Genomic DNA, 24,579 nt, shown 5'->3' with positions numbered 1-24,579 from the left:
AGTCTCCTGTTGAAGTATACTAACTTCATGCTTTTCCATAGTAATGAGCTCTTGACAATCCATTGTAGCCTTCTTGTTACTATGCTTAAGTTGCACATTTGCTTGACAAAGTTGGTGATCTCAGTTTAGGTGAATATGGTTGAAATAATTAAGGACCTTGTAGAACTGAGATAAAGTTTTAGAAATACCTTTTCAGGAGTGCTAGAAAGCATCTATTGAAGGTACGGAATTATCTTATATTGTGGGAAGTGTTAGATAATTTAAGTAGCACTGCCAGTTTCTAGATATTTTAGCCAATACATGGCTGTTGTCATGTGGGATCGGGGCTCCTCTGATAAGAACCCAGCAAAGGTATGTTGGGAACAACAGAGAATGTTGATCATTCAATATTGAATGATAACTTACTGGAGGCCCTGAAGAAACTTCTCTGAAAACTACATTTCAGGTAAGCAATGTCCCAATATATTGGTAGCTTAACATTTTTTTCTGTACCATTTGGACTGTCGTCTATCCTCCGAAACAAGCTCATTTGTAGGTCTTTATATGACCTGTTTGAGAGCCAAGATATAAGATGAATCGGTTTTCCTAAGCCATTCTAGGTTACAAAAATATACAACTGGTCCTTAAAGGATGAGATACCTTGTTATAACAATGGCCCATATATACGGAAAAAATTCACAGCTGTACAATTTTCTATAAGAAACTACTCCATGAGGTTTAATATTCCCCAAACTGTAATCTAAACAATGCTCTACTTTGTTATAAAAATAAAGTTTGCACTGTTACAAAAGACTCATTGTGATGACAGCATCTTCCATTCAATATATTTTGCAGTTCAAGTGTCTGGTACTGCCCTTATTTACGTGACAATTCTTTACTCTTTACTTCCTAAACTGGTTGTCATGTCCACTCCCATGCTGATAGGATGGTATTTACAAATTTCCAACAGGCACTAAACACTAGAGACCACAGACGTGCCCTGCAATGTGCTGTAGTCAGAGGCTGATAGGTTAACAGAATATTCTTTGGAGCTTGGCTTGCGACACCAATGTGTGGTGGCTCCTGTGCCCAACCACCTTTGATAAGATCTCTCCTGCAGATGGTCAAAGCAGTGTCTCCACCTCTTCCCATTTTTGCCTATACCCATTTCCCCCTAGTGAGAACAACACCCTTATTACCTCATGCTCCTCCCTCCATCAGTCCATCTAACTGGTGTTCCAACCCCCCACATCTTTATATTTGCTCACTCCTCACCAACTCATTGAAAAGTAAATAAAACTGCATTCCTGCATTCTTACAGAATACAGTGACAATAGAGCCTCCCTTTTATGTTAATTTAGGTACCATACACCAGTTACCTGGCACTTAGAATGTATTATTTCAAGCAATTTTTTTTCAATATTGCACATGATGTACAGCCTACTCTTGCAGCAAAACCAACTTTCTCCTCTTAGTATATTTTCAGGGCATTTATAATGTTCTCTAGTGCTGTGCGGGCATCTGAAGGGTCAAATGTCTCCTGCACAACATTGAGGGCACGCTGGGCATGAGACTGACACAGCTGCTTGGCCTCCTCTACGGCACTGCCACTCATGATGACCTGGTGGATCTGAGGAACAAGCAAGTAACTGATGAGCACAGAAGAGTAGCATATACATTAAAGATCTATCAATCTATAACTAATGTCCTATCCCATCAAGGGAACCCCCAGGGGGCTGGCCATGAGTCACACATCTCCAACTTTCTTTGTCCTGGCATGCCCTTCCAATACATTGTCCCTTTCCAATTTACTGGTGATCCTCGATTTTGCTCCCATATGCTCTCTTTATGAAATCCTCATTAATGCTCATATGCCAAAATAATTTCTGGGTACCAGGATACCCCCTGAGGAAGGGCTGATATGCCCTTAACCCTAGTCCTCCCAAATGTTTGCCACATGTGGCGTCCCTGTAAGGCTGGGAGATGGAAGTCCTGGAGAGTGAGCAATGTTATAGTTGTGTGCTGCAACTAGAAAGACACCTTTACAGTCCCTTATTCTGGCCAAGACGGGCAACCTTTCCAAGCTCAGAAAGGTCAGTTGGCTAGTCTGTGTGACCATGAGCCTAGCATCCACCGCTGTGTTGGGTGCTGGTTGTATATACTCTCCTACTACCATTGGGGTTGTTGGGCTTGTAAGCCTATAGACTAGTCTCCCCTGGTAGGGCTCCGTGGTGGGGTGGGGGGCATGGAAGACAAAATTTTAAGAATATTCATATGGCATCCAGTACTTTGATAGGTCTTGGGGGTGTTAAGAGAGCACCCCTGACCTACCAATCACACCTACTCCCTTTTCCTGGAGAGGGGCTGGGTGGTACAGACGAAATGCAACCTCCAGCAGGCTGTCAGTGTGGGCGCGTGGAACATGATCATTCTAAGCCTCTCAGAGAATCATCCGAGACTCCACTTATCAGATGAACTCAGGAGGTTGAGAGTGGACTTAGTAGGTCTCTCCAAGATGAGGAGACCTGGCAAGGAAGAGAGCAGTAGGGGTGTTATACCTGCTACTGCTCAGGCCAGAACAATGGTGTTGTCTCAAGGGAGTTGCCATTGCCATTTCTAGCTGACTGCAGTCCTCTGTCATTCGGTTTACTCCGGTTGATGAGTGTATCCTAAGTTTTGCAACAAAAAGTCTGGTCAGTCACAGAGGACTACAAATCATTGCTATCTCTCAACTCCAACCTCCATCTAATAGATGGAGTTTTGGATGATTCTCTGAGAGGCTTAGGATGTTCCATGCACCCACAAGGGCTTTTTGATAAAAAAGGTGCCACTGCCACAGTACATACAATAAGACATTTTATACAACTAAAACATATCTAGAAGCATGATATTGACCAATTAAAGACTGATTAAAAGAAATTTCACTCACTCACCTTCTTGAAATCACAGTTTTCCATGGATTCACCAGCAGCTGCTACAAAGTCCAGCAGAGAAAGGTCATGCATTAGGTGCAGGATGACTGGGGCTGAGGTCATGTCAATAGAGGTCCCAGGTGGGTGACGATATAGGTCGGTGAAGGGCTGGAGGTCACTGTAAGCCTGGGAGGTAATGCAAGTGAAAAATACATTTAGACTTGTTGCCTTTCAAAGATATTTTTATTTACCATATTTATTTTTTTCATTTGTAACTGCTTACCGTAAAGCAAGTTCATAGAGTGATGTATTTCTGTAAACAAAATCACCACCCACCTGCCAAGCAAGGGCAATCTCTTTCCCGAATTCAAAGCCCTTCATCTGCATTGTTTCACTGTGGCCTGCCAGCACCAGTGTTGCTTGGCAGGACTTTGCCATCAAACTGCCTGAAGGCAATATTATTGTTAGACAAACAATAAGCAACAACAGGCACTGTGGCTGTCAAAATGTTAGAAGATCACTGCAATTTGAAATCATATTACTATTAGGTGGACATCTGTTCTTTTGGGAAATGGCTACTGAATATGAGGCTTTTGGTAGAAATAATTTTCATCTGAGGTAAAAAATTCCTCGTACTGCATCCATGTTTCTAGTACTAAACAAGGTGGAAAGAAGACAAAATAATGGTGATAAAAAGTTGATGACTTACCAGCAGCTAAAAAGTTCTTCTCATTCCAATCTTGCATAGTAATAGTTTCATTAGGAACTGGGTTTCCCTGGTTATCTCGCTCTCCAATGAATTCTGCCTCCATAAAGTCACTGATGGCTGTACTGATCAGCTCAACAACCTTTAAAAAGAGCAGATGTAACATTTATCATCAGTCTGAAGACTATAATATTGCTGTAACTTGTGCTACAATCCCTATGGCCAACAAATACTCAACAAATATTACCAAAATTGTGTTCAAAGGTCAGGCATGATATTCCTAAAGTATATGTAGGTGGAACTGACTGCATAGTCCAACCATACCTTCCCCCTCCCTGTCAGTCCTAAAACTGGTGGGATTTTTGGTCACCCTGATACACACTGCAAATCTACCTCACGCTGTCCTCTTTTTACTAGACCTGGCCATGATTATTCCACCTGTCCTTCAAAAGCAGGTGTCTGTGCAAACTGCAATGGAGGATATACTGACGCCTTATACTGAGAATGTCCTACCTATTCCTTTGAATCATAAGTTGTTGCACTCTAATTTAAACATGGCATGACTCACCTCTCCATGTAAACCTCCAATCAAACACCTTGTGCTTCTCCTTAAGAGATTAATAGTACCATCAATCCCTTATTTTTATCTCCCTATTACCATAACACCTCACTAAGTTGTCACTTTCCCTTGTCTTACCAGTTACTACTATCTTGCCATACTGCCATCATTATTTCTTGTTAACTTGTTCATGCCATGTCATGGTAACAATTATACAACCCTGAATAGTTTACAATACTTTCTTATAAAAAAGTTTTCATGCTATAGTTTCTCTGACTGAAAAGTACTTGAATACCCAATGAGTCTTTTCTTCCTATATATACAGTGATCTGGTGCAATAGTATATAACAGAGCACACTGAATTTAGTACAAGATGTAAATTAAGATTGTAATACCAGTGTAGTTTTACTTATGAGTACAGTACATTAGAAGCACTGACTCACCTTGGTGTTTCTAAGGGTAGCCAAGCCAGTGCAAGCATTGGCCAGGAGGTAATCTCCAGACAGAATGGCAATCTTGTTACCAAACTCCATGTCCTGCAGAGTGGTGCCATCAAACACCGTTGGGGACAGATTGACAACTCCTTTGTGAATTAAATGGGCCGTGTGAATCATCTCGGTGATCTCTGCCAAACTTCGCTGACTGCAATTTGTATGAGGATACAGTGTCTTGTAATTGGCCACTTGCAATGATACCTGTGAATCCCATAGGGATTTCAGGTCATTAAATATTGTGATACACACAAATCAACAATGTAGAACTTTGAATCTTTGTAAACCTAATCAGTGAATCAAATAGCTTTTACAAAAGTACAATCAAGTAATCCCATCCTCTTTACTTTGTGATTTTTTGTCAGCAAATGTTTAACAATATTTATAATTAATGAAGGTAATATCCTAATGTGTTTAAAAGCATTACTTAAAGAATCTTAATCAGTACTGGAAAAAGCTGTTTACATTCTAGAAAAGATAAAACAAGAAAAATCCCAACCCATAAAGCTACTATAGGTTTTTTAAGGAAAGACCACCACTGAAGTGCAGAGTTTCAATCCAAATTAAGGAGTTATAAAAATTATAAGCCATCTGTACAAGTAACAGAGCTGTCTCCTGACCTGAGGGAAACACCTGCTGGCTGATCCTGCTCCAGCTCTTCAGGGTTGAGGTGTCCTGCTGCCTTGGAAATTAGCAGCACAATGAGGCCACGAGTCTGCATGTTGTTTCTACCATTGTATATCAGACGTCTGATGAAGCAAGAGGAAAATAAACTAGTGCTAAAACACATTTTCAGGAGTTTATGGTATTTCTCACATTACTTATGGACAGATACTTGGCTGTTAGTAGACAGGTTTTAAAATATCAATCATGAATGACTGACATGATACTTACTTGGCAGTTTTAAGCAAGGGATGTGAGGACCCCACTAGTTTCCTCATGTGGACAGCAATATTAGACATTTCATCCGACAAGAGGGAGCGCAAGGTGAGGTAGGAGGTAGGGTAACCAACAATCTTCTCGGCATCACTCACTGCTCTGTTCCAGTCTGGCTTTTGCTGAGGAATTGTGCTGTAGTCCCTCTTTAACCTGATAAAAGGAAATGCAGATGGTAGCTGTTGGACTGACTGTAGGTTATAATTAGATCAGGTTAATGGGATCTTAAGGCATATGACACGATGATATTGAACACTTACAAAGCAATACCTGATAACATTCCTATCACCTGCACCTGCAATGGAGTTAAATTAGGACATGACAAATATAAAATTTAAGGTTTGGTTAATGATATAATCAAACAAGACTCAGTTATCACCAATAAAAGGACCCAACTTTGTTAGAAAGAACATTTACTACTGAGAAAACTACTATATAAATAATTTATTGAGTTTAGCATTGTGGTAACTGACTATTGCTATCACAGTTAGTTTAAGGGTACCTTCAAACACATGAGGAAATAATAGTAAATCTAACAGGACTCCACTTAGTTCAATGAAAAGTTTAGTTATTGGGAAAAGCTTATGTTATATGATCATGGAACAGCACCTTGATGTGGTGGTTAGGTTTGCCTAGTACAATGACCTAGTAGGGTCATGATAGGTCCAACTGTACTATAAGGACCTATTGGGAGTAGCCTGACAAAGTGTCCCCCCCATACAATACTACAAGCTAGCAGGGTGAGAAATTAATGGTCTCCCTCCCCAAAACACCAGCGCTTGCAGCATAGTGGGGCCTGAAACCTCATCAACGGTGAACGGCAACGGCAGTGGTAATGGCCTCTTGTATCCAAGAGCAAAGGAATGTCTGGTTATGGTGGTGATCAAGGTTACTCTTGAGCAAGGGGTGCAAAAACTATCCAGGGCATTGGATCAGGCCACCACTGGTTACTGAATGAATGAATAGCAAGCTAGTCAACATTACTTGGCATTTGTTCTGATAATACCTAGACAACTATTAACAAACTGCTAAATGGGGATAGAAATGATATATGGATAGCCAGAGAATGACCAAGGATAAGGAGAGAATGAGAGTTACCTAACAATACACAGCATTAGTCTGATAAATGCACAGAAAAAAAAATAACTGCCTGGAAAGACAAGGTATGATACATGGAGAATGGGAGAGAATGACCACAAAAGAGGGTTAGCCAACATTACATGTCATTAGTTCTCGTATGCAGCTATGACTTAAGTGTAGCGGAACAGGTAAAAAGCAGCAAGTTATAGAGACCACGCCCCCTTGAGCCGTACATATGGGTGCCAGGCTACAAGAAAAAACAATATATGACAATTTGAGTGCTGTAGTGCTTTCCAGTGAACAAAAACATAAGTGGAGTAATGTAATTGAAAAGTAGGAGAGGAATAAGTCTACGAGAGAGGAATATTTCTAGGAGGAATAAGTCTAGGAAAGAGGAATACTTCAAGGAGAGAGGAACATTTCTAGGAGAGAGGAACATTTCTAGGAGAGGAATATTTCTAGGAGGATTATTTCTGGGAGAGAGGAAGAAGTCTACAAGAGGAATATTTCTAGGAGAGGTATAAGTCTATGAGGAATATTTCAAGTAGAGAGGAATATTTCTAGAAGAGGAATAAGTACGAGAGGAATATTTCTGGGAGAGGAATATTTCTAGGAGAGGAATAGTCTACAAGAGGAATATTTCTGACTCAAGACTCAAGAGGAATCTTACCTAGACATCTTACCTAGACGGGTGGTTCTACGAGAAGGGAACCCCACAAGTGCCAACACGCCAGCAGAATGCATATTTGCGTAATTACTCTAGGCACTAAAACTATTAAGCCGCTGCTGGAATGTGTGTTGATTGCACTAAGTAAAGACTAGTTATAAAATATAATGACATATGTATATAAGTGAAATAAGTATTTATATTTATATTTCTGTAAGTAAAATAAAGTAATTTAGAGTTGATATGTTCTTTGACCAGAGCGTTTAGGAATTATAGTTAAAAATGAGATCATATGAAATTATATATGAGAATACATTGATATTAGTATGTAGGGGTTAATATTCGCATAATCTTTGAATATTTCTAGGAGAGGAATATTTCTAGGAGAGAGGAATATGTCTAAGAGAAAAGAATATGTCAGCTTCCTCTCTGGGCCGAGGGAGCAACGCCCACCTGCCGCCGTGTCTCACCTGGGCGGCGGAATGTTGCCTAACGGGTCTGGGGCACCTGCCGCGGCCCACACCTCGGCCCTCGCCACCCGCCGCAGCGCCCAGCCCGCCCTCGCCACCTTGTCCATGTTCCTGCGGGGCCTCGTCTGCCTGGCTGCCACCCTCACCAAAGCCAGGCGGTCATTACTTCACGGGGAACAGCCTGACCCTTCACCCTTCTTCTACGGCACCTCGATACGGACTGGGTCACTTCTGCCGCCGCTTGTGTATATGGGAATCAACTCGCACCCGCAAAATAACTCGCCGAGAGGGTCCAACTTACTTTTTTTTTTCTATTTTATACTCACAGTTATCGTTTACTTTAGTTTCGGGTCCAATGTACAGTACAAACATCAGGGAAACACTTTTAATTAATCAAGAAAAGGCATTAAGACAAAATATCTCGCTCAGAGGGGTCCAGACAGTTCTTGCTTACTTTTTTTTTCTATATTTCACTCAACACAATCGTTTATTTCAGTCTAGGGTCCAATACACGGTACAAGCATCAGATAAATACTTTTTAATCAAGAGATGGCTTTATAACAAACGAATTTATATGGGTTTTAAAGAAAGAATTAGCCCTCGTTGATGTTCACTCAGTCCTTGTTAATTATTTGGTCTGTTGGTCTGGTGTGTAGTTTACTTGGAGGCATTATCAACCATTACAGAGATCACAAGTGGAGAAACTAGAACAAAATAAGGCAAAATAATGTGTTTTCCAGTAATACCCAGTGCGCATGCGTGGTGGATATCAGAGCGACTTATTTCTGCGAGGAGGTATTTCTCGCCACACCGCCTCTCTTCTCGGCCCAGCTGTTGTTGTCACCTGCGCAGTGTTGCCAGAACCCTCAGGTGCTACTTAGGTTACTCCAATTAAATTATAATCGTCCCATTTTCGTGCCTTTCGTCTTGGTTCTTCCTCCTCTTTCCTTCCTTCACAGTTGCGTTAACGTGTTTCTTTCCCCGTCTTTCCTTCCTCCCCTTTCTCTTCTCCCTCGAGCTTTTGCGGTTCTCTCTCTCTCTCTCTCTCTCTCTCTCTCTCTCTCTCTCTCTCTCTCTCTCTCTCTCTCTCTCCACTATTTGTCTCCTGTTCCTCTCCTTCACTTTCCTCCCACCTTTAATCTTTCCACTCATAATATATTTCGCTGTGTAATACAAACCAAGGACAAGTTTTTTTTTCTTACAAACCTAACTATACGTACTCCATAACTATAATTTCCAACTCAAGTTCCTCGATCAGTAGCTTACTTTATACACAATATGGTACATTTTCCTAACTATGACAGGTTCCTCCCTTCAATAAACTATCAATGAAGTCAATCTTCCATTTCCTGAAACCATATCCAAAGTTGTGCTACAATATGGTAACACTGCTCCCCGTGTCAGTGGTCACCCCTCACGGAGCAACCACAAATTGTCGCCAGTTTGTGCTATTTATTTGATTATTATCCACAATAATTCTCCTTATTTTACTAGAGCGTGCTATGAAACGTAAAACTCACGCATTCTAAGATTATTATGTTCGCATTCCTAATAGTAAAGGATTTCTTAGGTGAGGGATCTACGGGTGATAATCCGGATAATCACAACCCCGTTACTCGTAAATAACAGTAAAATACGGTATGTAGCAAACGGTAAGGTGACAGTCTTCCGGAGAGAGAGAGAGAGAGAGAGAGAGAGAGAGAGAGAGAGAGAGATTGCGGGAAAGGTACAAGTCCCTCATTTTTTTTCCTTTTCTTGTTTGCTTTGACAACAACCGTCTAATCATCATCTTCACAGGTGAGCAATAATATACGAAAACTAGCGATATATATATGACAGGAACACGACGATTGCTTTTTATTTTTAATCTTGAAGTCAAAGAAAATCTGACGAAACTTTTAATTAACAAGTTAGTAATGAGAGAACCAACTGCCTATATATACTGTCGAAGAGCATTATGAAGAGTGTGAATGAAAAGTTATGAAAGCTGGCGAAGCACAAAGCACATGGCATGCATGATCATCAGACTGCAGGCGGGAAAGGAAAGCTGCAAGGTGACCCGGGCACGGCAGCGGCGGGGTTTTCCTGGATTCATGGAAGAGAGAGAGAGAGAGAGAGAGAGAGAGAGAGAGAGAGAGAGAGAGAGAGAGAGAGAGAGAGAGAGAGAGCTAGGAGAAAGTTACGGACGGAAATGACCACATGCCACGTTTTCAAAGGAATCAATATTTCGAGTTTTCTCATGTGGTTCTTTATATAACTCCTCCATATTTGTCTTTGATCAATGTATGCGAAAATGGATTATATAATCGCCTCATGCCCCCCAGACTCCCTCCCTCTTTCTCTACGCCAAAGTTGCGCCTGACCTCGGTGCTCATCTCCGTCACATTGACTTTTGAGCCTGTGGCGGGAAATAACCCATTACCCCGGCACACAGGGCCAGTGTGACATTCGGGTTACCAAAGTTACTTTTCCCAGGTTTCCCCAGGTACCCATTTATTGACCAGCCTGAAAGGAAGGATGAATGCTGGGTGAGATGAGCGCCGACTGCACGGACCGGGACTCGAACCCAGGCCCGAGGATTCGTAGCTATAAAAAAAAAGCGTGCTTAACACTTCACCACAAAGACTTCGAAGAATATAGCTACTATGAAATAAATAGTGATGAGCTTTCAACTGCTGTATCTGGTTCGTTCTGCTGAGTTGGAAAATAGCTTAAAAGTAACTATTATTAGGAAAATATACTGATCTTGGCTGTAAAATACGGTAGTTGATGAGCTACTTTGCAAAGCCTTCACACACACACACACACACACACACACACACACCGTAAATACGAACTCTTTTGGCTGGTAGCTATATGAAGTAAAATTAACCCTTACTCGATGTAACAAAAAAACAAAACTAAATAATGTAGCTGCTATGTGGAGTACTGGTTCAAGGAGGGACTGTTACATGATGGGTTTCTATCCTGAGGAAATGTTGTGCATAGACAGTAAGCTTGAAGGATGGGATAATTTTGTGATACCAGTGCCGGTTCAATGAGTTGTCTCCTTGAAGCTCTAAATAAATTTATAATTTTAGACAACCTAATGAACCCCTCCTGTAATTAGATTATCTTAAAACAGTATCAGACATTTTCACATTACTACACTTAAAAAAATGCTTGTAGTGAATATGAACACATGTTTAAAATTTCACTCACCTTTATAATTCAACATATACAAATAAAATATACTACAGTACAGTTGTTTTCTACAAACTGGTATGCATAGTAACTGTCATTTGCTGCAGAGATGAACACACACTTGGTAAGTATATTGTAAAATTCCAAGGATTTTCTGGTTATATAATGAAAATATGTACAATACGCTAATTACATTATACAACCCCAAAATTCTCTTTTAAATAAAATGTTCTCATAATCTAGTTATTAGTAATATCAAGATCAGTCTATCTTTCTCCCTTCCCAGTGGAGTGGGTTAGGGGCTATAGAGGTTAGAGAGCTAGAGTGGATTTCAGTTAATGCTCATTGTGTTTAACTCATGCTGTTGCACTATTTTATAATTAACTTAATATTTGTTGCTGACTAGCCTTACCATGAACCCTTACTTGCTGGACTTACTAGGATAGATATACACCTTTCTTTGTTTTCTAGGACAATAGCAAATACTTTATGTTTTCCATGGTAAACTGGTTCAAGTATATCCTTTTCATTTACACAACCCATTTTGTTTGCGAAAGTCTAAAAACATCAAATCATTGCATGACATGACAAGGTTGGTGCATACAGAGTATCAAGCTCCTGGGTATCAGTTCTTTAGTGGGGTTTGGGTGGTATGGATATAGATGAAACCTCTTTAGAAGGTCTCAGAAATGTTAAGTATAATTATGAAAGCAATAGATGACTAAAAAGATGAGCACAAAATAAGGCTACCTAGGACTATACAATGCCCCATGAATATATGGCACTAAACTGGAGTATGCTCACAGGAGACAATATCATGTTGTTGATATGTACACTTCTCACTTCTCTTCATAAGCCAGCTTTACCATCGCTGATCCGGGCAAAGAGTTCAGGGGTGAGCTCAACATACTTATTTTGCTTACCATCCAGGAAGTAAAGGGCATCTTTGATCAAATTTCTATCAAAGCCTTCCTTCTGTAGGGCTAACTTCTTCAGCTTGAAGGTGCCTGAGGATAGTTAGCATACAATAGTATCCCTTTCAGAGCTATAACAGTATTGATATGTCAGTGTCACTAACCTACGAATCAGAGTAGAATCTTGCCAATAATATTCACCTGGTGCCTGAAAACACTGTTATCAACAAATGTTATTTATATTGAAATACATGGACAAAGGGTTTGTTGGTACTGACACCAAAGGATTGTTACCTTTTTTTATTACTTTTTAAGCTAAAATAATAAAGATTGTTATTAAGTTGAGTAATATATACCCACTTTCAGGGGTTTCATGAGGCGTTTAGCATTAGATTGTTCAGAGGCTTGTCAAAAAAAAAAAAAAATAAATAAATAAATAAAAAATTCACAAGGCTGCTCCTGCTCAGCCTTGCTATCTGGATCTTCCCAAGTTCCTTACAGCAGGGCTGAGTGGCAAGCAGGTTGCAACACACTTGGGGTAGTTAGTCACAATTGCTGTACACACAGTTTCTTGAGTGCACAAGGTGCAAATTCAGACATTTGAATGTGTCAAGACAAAAGCAGAAAGCACTCAAAAAAGATGCCATGCTGATTGATTAGCCTTTCTTGCTATCACAGTTATCTCACACTTGGTGATACAGCATTGTCTGAATTGGCTATAGAAGTTAGCTTTAGCTTAGGTAACTTTTAATCATTCTTCCACATCCTATTTATAGCTCCTACTCTTGTATAATATTATCGTTTGGTTTACAAAGAAAATAGGAAGAATAAATACATGCTATAATTATGAAGAGAAAACTAATTTAAAGATACTTCTCTTATGTTATTATTTGCTTTGATGGATGGACTTCCTTTATTAACATACTCTCTTTTTTTTGTTGGGAAACACTAAATATACTGCATTTCCAAATAAATTTGAGATGAAATCTTATAACATCTTCTACATTATACAGAATTTGCAACTTCAGCTGCAACCTTCAAATAATGTTGTTGTGCTTTGTAAATTAGGTTCTTGCCTTACAACACTGCAGGAGCAGCTCACAATGTATGAGCTTTATGACCCCTTCGCCAAGGACACAACTCTGACGATTCCATCATCATGATGACCATACACAAATGCTATCCAGGATGTGCCCAGACACTTCCTTCCAGCAAATTATCAGATATTCACTGAATCTGAACATCATTGTAGAAATTTGGTACCAATCCTAACTTGCAGTATTATTCAAAACAATATATTAGAAGTCCTTATTGGCGAGATTCTACTATGACCTCAAAGTTTTAAAGAAGGGTTAGAGTTAAAGTTCGAAGTAGTAGTTAATGGCTGTATTTTGAGGCCCTAACACTAGTTAGTGTTTGAAGGACACCATATTTACAACTGATGTTTTATGTATTTTTTGGAATATACAACAGGTATGAAGGTGGTCACTCTACTGAGCATCAATGTTAGTCGAAATGGATGATTACAGCAACTATAAGACAAACAACTAATACTGTCCAAACAAATTTATATTTAATAACATACCTGTGGCATCAATCGTCTTTAGTATCCTTAAGAAGAGAGGGCAAGCATAGGTGGGCAAGTTCTTCTTAAGCTCAACAAGTAATTCGGTCAGATTTGTGGAGTCGTCAGGATCAACAATTGCTGCCATGCCAGCCTTTCCTTCTGCACCAGGCACCTATTGGAAGAGGGACAGTGCTTAGATATAAAAACTTTCATCAGCTGAGCAAATAGTGACACAGTAATCCTGTCTCCCCTTACCTCTACACCGTACACCACGGCATCCTTGTTGCCAGCCACCTTGGACACGACTCCTTCCACCTCTGTTGATGAAACATTTTCTCCTCGCCAGCGGAAAGTGTCCCCAGTCCGGTCCTTGAAGTACAAGTAACCAAACTCATCCATGACTAGAATGTCACCTGCAGAAAAGGAGTCATCAGCCAAAGCAGTACATACATGCAGACACTTGCAGAAAAACATTAAATACATGGAATAAATAAGAAAAATTGATGATATTCTCATGATAATGGCGAATGATTTTGAAACTACCGAGTGGCGGTACCACCCACTTTGGGAACCACTGTTCTACAGCAACTCATACTCATGTTTTCTATGAAACAGTTTCTGCATCTGTTCACCTACCAGACTTAAAGGCTGCATCCCCTTTCTTCCACACATCCTGAACAATTTTCTTCTGAGTGGCCTTGCGATCAGCATAACCATGGAAGTCCCGCAGTGGATCATTCCTTTTGATCATCCCCACAAACTCTCCAGGTTCTCCTGATTAGGAAATGGCTAATTAATGTTAAATTTTGTCTTTTTCCTTGTGAAGAAAACTGTAAAAACATGAAGATAAGATAATATTGTCCATCTACCCACTTATATTTTGTGCTTTACAAACTTCCTGTAAACAATTCAGTTACAATAGTTTTGGGTGAATAGGATTATATTTCTCTAATTGGCCTATGCTGGTTTATGTGTCATCACCTGGTTCACACATTATGCAGAATCCATTCTTGTCTCTCATTGGCTCTCCTGTCTCTTCGTCAACCTTGATTAAATACACCGGGATGACGTGACGTAGTATTACTGGCACAAACCCGCACGCACCGGGCTTTCCATCCATGTTCACTGTAAAATATATGTAAACTATTACATGAACTGACCTTTCAGGTTTCAGTTACTGAATGTGAAAGAAAATGAATAAAAACAACATGCCTGCAGCTGCACTCACTTATATTTGCAATGCCTTCTGTCGCTCCATAAAACTCAGCAATGGTTGGCATGTTGAAGCGTGAAGTGAACTGCTCCCAGATCTGAGCCCTCACTCCATTTCCAAACATCACTTTCACCTGAAGGTTGCAAACAAAGAGGATGAATATACATATATGTCCACAGATTGCAGAGTAACAATCCTGCATATTATATTTAATTTCTTCGTGTTGATGTGCAGGTCAGATGCATACATGAAAATGTTAGGCAAATGGCAGAACAAATCAAATGTACACCCTTTACAGTCTCACAACCATGAGTTACCTTTGATCTTGATACGCTGAGACAAATCATTCAGTGAAAGTGGAAAATGTTACACGAAGCTATAATTTCAACAGCATGAAGAATACTGACACCAAAGTTGATGTAATGGCGCTCGGTTTATCCCCACGTCCTTCTATGCACAGTATGATAAGTCATGTATGATAAGTCATCCAGGTGTCTGCCCATGACTTCTTGTGAGATAACTGACTATAAATTCATAATCTCTAAATTGTTATGCACCTGTACGGGTGCCCTGCGCATCATGTGACCAGATCCAGATCCAGATTTGAGTCACTTTAATAATTTGGTTTTACTGTATATACAAACCTTATGCTGGGTGTCCTCAGGCTTGGGTGGAGTGTTGAGGAGGTAGCGACACAACTCTCCCACGTACTGACCAACCTGCACGATAATCTCTCTTGTAGGACATCAGTTGTTAGGTATAGGGTTGAATATAGATAAAAAGTGAACACATAGCTTAAGTTTGAAGAAGATTTTCATGAAAAGAAAGATAGCATGTGGCAGTTCTGAAATACAAACTACTGAGTCACAAATAGGAGGCATGAGATGAGATGTGATGATGTGAGATGCACAATGTGTTCGATAAAAAATAAGTAAATCATTATATTTCTTATGAACATGGCTGATTAGTACTGGCTGATTTCATCACTTACTGTGCAGTTATGCTTTCCAGCCTCAATCCAGAACTGCGAGGCTGAGAACTTGCGGCGGATGACAGCTGTGCAGTTGAACACTAGCACCTACAAGTATGTTAGTCTTATAACTCTGTAATGCTAACTGCCCTAAACATTCCACTCATCAAAGTTCTCAGTTTATGCTGCCAAAAAATTACATATATTCATTACACTGACATACAAGTAACTAAAATATTCAGGGTTATGGTATGTAAGGCTGCTCCTACCTGTCCCATTCCCACCATGCCTCCGGCAGAATGATACAGAGGCAATGGGTTGTATATGATATCCTCCTCTGTCAAGGCAGCCATGTGATGGGCACCAGTACAGAAGAACAAATACCTATCACGATTATATTCATAATAATAGAATGCATCATCACATCATAGCTTTTAAATGATAATATGTACTGTGAACTGAAAAGTAAAGCAACTAATATAACGGCAGTAATGATGATACAATACAAAATAACATTGGGATAAAAAAAATAAAAAAAAAAGAATTCAGTTGTAGGTGATACACAGATGTTTCTCAGATGGGAGCCATTTTTGTTTGTCAAAATACACTCTTTATTTCAGTAATTTTCTATCTAAGTGTTAATGTACAATGTTACCAATGCAAGTAAGTGGGCACTCTAGTTTTGTGACTTACCTAGCATGTTTGATGATGGCAGCTTTTGGGAGGCCAGTGGTGCCAGAAGTGAAGATGTACAGCATCTTGTCAAAGGAGCCAACTTTGTCTAGCTCCAGTGGTGGAGTGGGGTCTGATGTACTGAGTAGCTGGTCCATGTTTTTGGCATCTAATGTCAACATATAAATACTGATTGGACAGCAGCAAATTCCTATATACCAGATGTATTGTAAGGCAGTGGAATAAGTTATTAGTAGCGTAACATAGAATGATAACATGATTAAAAAAGAAACCAGCTCGGCTTTCTTATGACTGCAAAGATTGGTTTTAAAGCAAGTTTGTTGGAAGACTCTCCATTTAGGAACTTTAAGGTCTGTGTTTTCTGTTTCCCATGTAAATCTTTATATTCTTTATATTCTAGGTCCACCCAAAATTGTTGGAGTTCATCATGATATAACAAATAGCTGTAGCTTTCAAATTTACTTCTTTTGCAGGCTACTTGAGCTGATCAATATCTTGAGAGATCTTATGCAGAGACCATAATTGCAAGTACCAACACTCACCCTTGACTTCTGGAGCAGTGTTGCCACATCCTGACACATACACTGGTAACTTGAGTTCATCCTTTGCCTCCTTCAACGCTGCAATATGTTCGTCATTGAAATACTATCCATATTACTGCATTACTTTCCATTATGGAAAACAACTGTATGATATATTTTGAGTTTTTTTACATCCTTATAAGTCATAACTTATTCTTTTGTTAATCAATGAAGAGTGGTAATTAAATAAGTTATCAAATAACAATATTTACTACTTTTGTCAAAGAAACATAAAACATTGGAAAGATGGTTCATAGCCTTTAGGGAGACATCATAGACAGCTTTAGAGGGAAATTTTTTATTCTCTTATGTGGAAAAATCCTCTCTACATCTGTCATAATATTTGAAGGGAGTGATAATAAAACTAATTCAGTTTTGGGAGGTGCAGAAAAGAGTTAAGGGGCCACTACTGCTCAATGTCTCCCTTTAGCTATGGGTCCATGTTAAAAAGGTTTTATCTTACCATCTTGTAATTCCCTGCCACAGATTATGGCCTTTGACTCTGCCACCTGGACACAGTGGATAAGGGGAGCATGTCGCAAGTTGAAGTTGATCAATGCTGTGACAACTCCAACCTGAGAGGTATTCAAAAGTCAGCAAAATGTGAAATATAAGCCTACTGTTCAAGAGATACTTCAATAAGAGCTAAAAATAAAGATTTCACATGAAGTTAAAATAAATGTACAGACTGTCATAGTGATCATTACTTAATTTTGCACAATGACTATAAAGAGGGTCAACACACCTTGAGGAGCAAGAAAATAGTTACAGTAAAAGGAGGAACAATTATGAATTGACACAAATACACACCAAAGAAAGGCACATTAATTGAGGAGATGGAAGGGTGTCTATCAACAGCTTCATAGTTGTTGGTACAGTTTACTTTCGCAATTATCAAATACAAGCCCTTTTAAGTCGCTGAGTAATACAATTACCTTGGCACAGCCCAGCCAGGTGCAGACGTACTCTGGCTGGTTCATCATGAATAAGGCCACTGTGTCTCCATGCTTGTAGCCATCAGACACCATCAGGTTTGCCACTCTGTTGCTGTACTCGTCAATCTGGAGACAAACGGAAAATAAACACAATTTTAACAGAGAAATAAGTGTACTCGGTAACAGAATCAACTGCATAATCCTGAACAGCATGCTGGGCATGGCAGTCCACCCTTTCATTAAGCTGAATGTCAACATGGGTATTCAAGTTTGTAGATGATGAAGGGAGAGAATGTGTGTCTGATCCCTAACGCTCCCTCACTTATTCTCTGGTCCCTTGATCTGTCACTACATCCAAAAGAAATTAAAGCTGTTTTATAAGCATTGTGAAGTCAGTTATCAAGGGAACATGTGTTATGAGCCAGAGAATATTTTACCACCACTACTACACCAGTTCTGGGACACTGTGTTGACATCATCACCTTGCTCTAGTGTATGAATGTGACCTTGTACTACCCTTGACTACCACTCCCAGAAAGAGCCTCATAAACGTTTCTTCTCTTGTCGTCTTATTCAGTTGTAATTCTCCCCCTACTGAAATCATTGTGGCAACTTTCCTTTCCTAGTTTAAATCTTAATTATTTTATGACACCCATTCTCCCCATAGATCATAGTGCTCTCCATCACTTATACTCTTGCACTGTGAATACTAAAAAAAAATGAACTCTACGACTAACCTTCATAATTACTCCTATTTTGGCACATTAAAAAATGGTCATCTTGCCCTTGTTAATGTTATGTACCCAGTTACATTGCCCAGAGTGTCATCCATACTTAGCAGCTTACTTTCCCAGTGCCCTATGCCCTTCTGCGTGCAATGGCCCTACCAGAGGATTAACTCCAGTGAACAGTAACAGGTACATGCAGTGTGACAAATTTCAAAGCTGTAAAAAGACGTGGCGGTATGACTCTCCAGACTTACTTAGGTATCTAAAAAGAGCTGAAGCTGAATGAGACCAGCTTATTCAAGACAGACAGCTAAGAGTGATCACAAAACCTAACCTACTAACCTGTGCAAAAGTCCACTTCTGGTCTTCAAATATTAAGGCAACTTTATTGGGATTTTTCCGCACATTCTCCATAAACATCCTCGGTATGTTGGAGTTTGAATAAGTTGCCCATTTAACCTTCGCAAGAACACGCAGATACCTTACGCCAGCCCTGGAAAAAGCGACCTTCACATAACATGGGAAAAAAACAAAAAAAGTATGTAGTAATTAGAGTAGGTGAAGGAGGGTGGGAGGGACTAAAAATATGAGTGTAGGAAGAAAGAAGGAGCATGGAAAGAATAATATATGGGAGGTAGAGGCAGGTAAGGGAAAATAAATCTAAGAGTACAAGTTGGAGGCAGGCTCTGGATCTTTTTTTATTATTATTCTGTCTGCTTCAGCTGATTTGAAGCTATAAGTGGCAGAGAAATGGCTAAATATGGAATGAATATAAGGTTAGCATAAAGAATCACAGATAAACTAACTCACCGCAGATCCCGAGGTAAAGTATTGTATGCGAGCCACACTGTGTAGTATCCTCCTGTGACGATGTATAATAAGAGCGTCACCCCCACCAGCTGGCCCAGAGTGAGGGTGGTGGTAGCCCAAAGGAGGCTCACCACACCCACCACGAGTGCTGCGCGCAAATTTATCATGCTGCCTTGAAAAAGTTACTCCACCTGTAACAGACAGATAACATTACATAAGGGTTCAAAGAGTGCAAGAATAATTGCAGTACCACAAGAACAAAAGTTCATGCTAGTATACTGCTGGTATACTGCATACAGATTCACAATTTTTATATAAACCCTACTCATCATAAACCAGGCAGTCAACCTCTTTGGTAGTGCAATATCATAGAAGACTGATCGATTATAGATTTACTGAACCTGGCAATACATACCTGATGGTTGATGCAAAATGTAAACAATTACCTCCAATATAATGCATGTATATTAACTCAAATATAATATACTACACATATAATAAGACTGGCACAACTAGACTTCTATTCCCTTTCGTAACCATTCCCCTGGTCTCACTAGACACAATATAATCATGTACACATAGTGGTAGAGATACTTTGGTGGTAGCATGTTGATTAAAACATAAATTAAGTAGTACTCAACGTCTCAGCAGCAGCAAGATACTTACCTCTGTTCAGCGTGTATGAAATTGCTACACTGAGGACAAGGTCAGAAACCCTTGTGGTATGCTTAATCTTATCAATGTGACTTTGATCTTGTTACCTGACTGACTAAAAGATAGTGGTTTCTTTACCCCGGTATATATGTTATGATGGGAAGAGTGTGCAAATTATGGAGTAACTGTGTGTATGTGATGGGAACTGTTTGTAAGTGATGGGAACTGTTTGTAAGTGATGGGAACTGTTTGGAAGTGATGGGAACTGTGTGCAAGTGATGGGAAATGTGTGCAAGTGATGGGAACTGTTTGGAAGTGATGGGAACTGTGTGCAAGTGATGGGAACTGTCTGCAAGTGATGGGAACTGTTTACAAGTGATGGGAACTGTGTGCAAGTGATGGGAACTGTTTACAGGCAATGGGAAATGTGTGCAAGTGATGGGAATTGTGTGCAAGTGATGGGAACTGTGTACAAGTGATGGGAATTGTGTGCAAGTGATGGGAACTGTGTGCACATGATGAGAACTGTTTGCATGTGATGGAGGCAGTCTGTAAGTGATGGGAAGTGTTTACAAGTGATGGGAACTGTCTGCAAGTGATGGGGACAAGTCTGTAAGTAATGGGAACTGTATGCAAGTGATGGGAACTGTCTGCAAGTGATGAGGACAGTCTGTAAGTGATGGGAACTGTTTGCAATTAGCCTAAGTGATGGGAACTGTCTGCAAGTGATGGGGACAGTTTGCAAGTGATGGGAACTGTTTGGAAGTGATGAGAACTGTGTGCAAGTAGTGATGGGAACTATGTGCACTTAATGGGAACTGTTTGCAAGTAATGGGAACAGTTTGCAAGTGATGGGAACTGTCTGCAAGTGATGGGAACTGTGTGCAAGTAGTGATCGGAACTATGTGCACTTAATGGGAACTGTTTGCAAGTAATGGGAACAGTTTGCAAGTGATGGGAACTGTTTGCAAGTGATGGGAACAGTTTGCAAGTGATGGGAACTGTCTACAAGTGATGGGGGCAGTTAGGGGACCTGAGAAATAGGAACATTTTCAGTGATGGGAAAAATGTGTGGATCATAGGAACATTGTGTAACAGTGATAGGAACATTGTGTAACAGTGATAGGAACTGTATCTGGCAGTGATGGGAAGTGTGTGTGGCAGTGATGGGAACAGTTGAAGAGAAATAAAAGTGTGGCAGTGATGGGAGCCATGTGTGTGGCAGTGATGTGAACAGTAGCTATATAAGGAAGGAATGGAAACTGAGGAAGTGATGGGAACTATTAGGTAGTGACGGGAAAAGTTGGAGAGGAAAAGAAGCTGAGGAACCTAATCGTAACTGTGTGTGGCAGTGATGGGAACAGTCAGAGAATGGAAACTATGGCAGTTATGGGAATTGTTAGAGTGATGAGAACTGGTAGAAATGGGAATGGAAACTGTTAGGCAGGGAAGGTAGCTGGTAGAAATGAGAACAGTTAGATAGTGACGGGAACTATGATAGAAATGGGGAAAAGTTAGATAGGATGGGACCTGTGGTAGAAATGGGTAAAAGTTAGACAGGATGGGACCTATGGTAGAAATGGGTAAAAGTTAGACAGGATGGGACCTATGGTAGAAATGGGTAAAAGTTAGATAGGATGGGACCTGTGGTAGAAATGGGTAAAAGTTAGATAGGATGGGACCTGTGGTAGAAATGGGTAAAAGTTAGATAGGATGGGACCTGTGGTAGAAATGGGGAAAAGTTAGATAGGATGGGATCTGTGGTAGAAATGGGGAAAAGTTAGTGATGGGAACTGTGTTAGTCAAAAAGAGAAGTTAGACAGTGATGGGAACAGTTAAGCAGTAAAGGGAACAGTGACCTTGCAATGCCTCTAATATCTACTTCAGCACCTAGCAATGCCTCTAATATCTACTCTACTACCTTGCAATGCCTCTAATACCTTGTCATGCCTCCAATATCTACTCTACTACCTTGCAATGTCTCAAATATCTACTCTAACACCTTGCAATGCCTCTAATACCTTTTCTTGCCTCCAATATCTACTCTACTACCTTGCAATGCCTTGTCATGCCTCCAATATCTACTCTACTACCTTGCAATGCCTCTAATATCTACTCTACTACCTTGCAATGCCTCTAATACCTTGTCATGCCTCCAGTATCTACTCTACTACCTTGAAATGCCTCTAATACCTTGCCATGCCTCCAATATCTACTCTACTACCTTGCAATGACTCGTAAGAAATACTTTGTTGCCATAGGTGTTGCAGGAATACGAAGACATGAACAATACATTAACCACGAGTTTATGCTTCACAGGATCTACATAAAGGAATGCCACATGTTACCAGTGCCTATTAATGGAGGAGATCCCTTACCGTATATCTCATGGCACGGTTTTCACTGCACTACGCAACCACACCCACATGGCCCACACGCCTTAATCTTGATCTTGATGTCACAGGTGGCTTGAGATTTCTCCCCAGGCTGCCGGGCACTTTTATATATTGATTGATTGATAGTTTATTGTTGCAGGTAAACAACAAGGGAGAAGGGAGGAACATGCCATCCCAACCCCCTGGCAGGACAGAGTGTGATTATACAACTATTAATACACGTGTAGGTAGCACCATGAAATTAAAAAGATACAATGGTAGGAAGGAAAGCACAACAAGGGAGGGGGCAGTTATATATAGTCTGGGTCTAAGTCAAGGTCTGGGCGTAGATCTCGAGTCACCATAGGTAATAAATTAAGCCATCCTGACCAAGAGGCCGTCGACTTGCCAGGCTTAATAGTGCGAAGGAGCTCATTCAGTATCTCCAACTTTATCTTTTTAATACTCTATCCATAAATATATTCATATGCACCATAAAAAGACACAATTTGATAGCCTGGCAAAGAATAATATAATAGAAAAAGTAAGGAAATGGGACTCAACGAAATGGAAAAACGAAATACAGACATTAAAGTCAACATTAATTTAAAAGGATATATTGGTTATACAAAAATGACCTAAAAGAAGAAACTTTGGCAGACAAGACAATTAAAATTAAAGAACTATACCTATATTCTTATTGATCACCATTTTAGCCTTAGCCTGCGTGTCACGAATCAAACATAGGAGGAAAAAAAAAAAAACCCAACCAAAATAATTAACTAGCACACTACGATACTCCTACCCATTCAACCTCCAGTTCTACCTCCTCTTCTCCTCAACTTCCCCTCCTCTCTTTCCTCCATCATGGATCACTGTCTCTTTCAAGGTTTTTCTTTACTCTATATGACACCACACAGGGGCGGATCCAGAAAATCACTTTGCGGGGGGCCCGATGGTAAAATTTCATAAGTTAGTGACAGCCTCAAAACAGTGAAGACCAATGGATAGTGATGGCGGTTCTTTGCTTAAAATCCGCAGCTCCCGAGCAATCATGCAATGTACATATGACAAATGAAAGAAACAATTCAAATTGTACATCCGACCAGTGAAAAGATAGATCTGAACAGGTAGAAATCATCACCATACGAGCATTCGAAGAAAACTAAACGTTTATTTCAATATGTAAGCAGCAAGGGTGATCATAATACAGGTCATATATAAATTACAAACCTAACCTTTACAAAAAAGTAAATATGTAAAATTAGACACAGCTGAAGATAAAAAGGACTTCTTATAGGGCTTCTTTTACATGGGACTGAGATAACACATTTGCAAAGATTGGCTGGTCTAAAAAAATATATTCCCAAGTATTCAAAAAGTGCCTCACTAAGCAGAGTAGTCGGCGGTTTTTTTCGCCGAATTTGCCGAACTCTCGACTGAAATGGGGATATCATAGTGGACACAGAGGAGGGCAAGTCCGTTCAGGCGCTCTTGGCCGATGGTACTCCTCAGATAGGTTTTCAGCCTTTTCAATGCTGAGAAAGACCTCTTGCCTTCCCCGTTGGAGACTGGAAGCGTCAACAGAGTCTTCAAGAGAATGGCGAGATTGGGGAACATGCTGATGCTGGCGTGTGCAGGGTAGTAATTAATCTATGGCATGTCTATTTTTTATGTCCCTCGATAAGTGGCATTCCCCCGATGACCTATAAATAAATCCTTAAGCTAGATAAGTCTAAAGATATGTAATTACAACTTTGGAGGGACGACCGTTGAGGTGTCATTATCTGATATGAGAATCCGCAACCGCACTTACCGCAGCCACAAGTCATGTCTAAAAATGTACTTCCAAAGCCATTAAATCACCTGCAGTACTGAACAAATTTAGCCATCATTTTTTTTTTTTTTTTAATCGAGCTGTAGTTACGCTTCCTTCCCTTCTCTTCCCAGAAACCCTCCTGCCTCTTTGCTCAGCGCTTCTGTTTGATCAAGGGCTTATAACACTAATATCATTGTGTGTTCAGGAAAGTGTTAGGCAGAAGGCACTGGGCAGAGAACAGTGAACATGAGCATCAGAGGCAAGGTGCTAAGGAGCAACGGGACAATCTCATCCTCTCTGTGGCTCTGCCCCCAAGAAGCTGGACATTCACTGATCT

General features: G+C 40.1%; 2 protein-coding genes across 3 annotated transcripts; both read right to left on the bottom strand.

The window, feature by feature from the left end:
- Positions 1 to 620: 620 nt before the first annotated feature.
- LOC127010356 (all trans-polyprenyl-diphosphate synthase PDSS2-like) lies at positions 621 to 8,054 on the bottom strand. The gene is made up of 8 exons (XM_050884311.1): positions 7,801 to 8,054; positions 5,542 to 5,736; positions 5,268 to 5,396; positions 4,600 to 4,798; positions 3,601 to 3,739; positions 3,228 to 3,337; positions 2,913 to 3,077; positions 621 to 1,609 (listed from the first exon to the last, which is right to left on the bottom strand). The coding sequence occupies exons 1-8, from the start codon at positions 7,905 to 7,907 to the stop codon at positions 1,451 to 1,453; spliced, it is 1,203 nt and encodes a 400-aa protein (XP_050740268.1). The 5' UTR covers positions 7,908 to 8,054; the 3' UTR covers positions 621 to 1,450.
- A 2,930-nt stretch (positions 8,055 to 10,984) lies between these two features.
- Positions 10,985 to 22,582, bottom strand: LOC127010353 (long-chain fatty acid transport protein 4-like). Of its 2 annotated transcripts, none has more exons than XM_050884302.1 (16): positions 22,427 to 22,582; positions 19,395 to 19,585; positions 18,927 to 19,077; positions 17,857 to 17,982; positions 17,385 to 17,496; positions 16,883 to 16,960; positions 16,341 to 16,488; positions 15,917 to 16,031; positions 15,669 to 15,755; positions 15,322 to 15,396; positions 14,693 to 14,810; positions 14,446 to 14,589; positions 14,101 to 14,238; positions 13,720 to 13,877; positions 13,483 to 13,636; positions 10,985 to 11,990 (listed from the first exon to the last, which is right to left on the bottom strand). In XM_050884302.1, the coding sequence occupies exons 2-16, from the start codon at positions 19,559 to 19,561 to the stop codon at positions 11,833 to 11,835; spliced, it is 1,929 nt and encodes a 642-aa protein (XP_050740259.1). In that variant the 5' UTR covers positions 19,562 to 19,585; positions 22,427 to 22,582; the 3' UTR covers positions 10,985 to 11,832. The 2 variants fall into 2 exon arrangements, with proteins under 2 accessions (XP_050740259.1, XP_050740260.1); XM_050884303.1 differs by lacking the exon at positions 22,427 to 22,582 and adding an exon at positions 20,061 to 20,163.
- Between the last annotated feature and the right edge of the window lie 1,997 nt (positions 22,583 to 24,579).

This window comes from Eriocheir sinensis, chromosome 43 (genome assembly GCF_024679095.1).
Source record: "Eriocheir sinensis breed Jianghai 21 chromosome 43, ASM2467909v1, whole genome shotgun sequence".
NCBI classification, from domain to species: domain Eukaryota; kingdom Metazoa; phylum Arthropoda; class Malacostraca; order Decapoda; family Varunidae; genus Eriocheir; species Eriocheir sinensis.
The sequence above is the reverse complement of the archived record's forward strand: the minus strand, read 5'-3'. Positions and strand labels throughout refer to the sequence as shown.

Excerpts from the sequence above, each read along its gene's own strand:
- LOC127010356 (XM_050884311.1), bottom strand. The coding sequence starts at position 7,907 with ATGGACAAGGTGGCGAGGGCGGGCTGGGCGCTGCGGCGGGTGGCGAGG. Across the intron at positions 4,799-5,267 it reads CCAGCAGGTGTTTCCCTCAG|TCAGCGAAGTTTGGCAGAGA; the intron begins GTCAGGAGACAG and ends TACAAATTGCAG. Across the intron at positions 1,610-2,912 it reads AAAACTGTGATTTCAAGAAG|ATCCACCAGGTCATCATGAG; the intron begins GTGAGTGAGTGA and ends CTTGTTCCTCAG.
- LOC127010353 (XM_050884302.1), bottom strand. The coding sequence starts at position 19,561 with ATGATAAATTTGCGCGCAGCACTCGTGGTGGGTGTGGTGAGCCTCCTT. Across the intron at positions 15,397-15,668 it reads CTGGAAAGCATAACTGCACA|GTTGGTCAGTACGTGGGAGA; the intron begins GTAAGTGATGAA and ends ATTATCGTGCAG. Across the intron at positions 14,590-14,692 it reads AGAAGGCATTGCAAATATAA|TGAACATGGATGGAAAGCCC; the intron begins GTGAGTGCAGCT and ends TATATTTTACAG.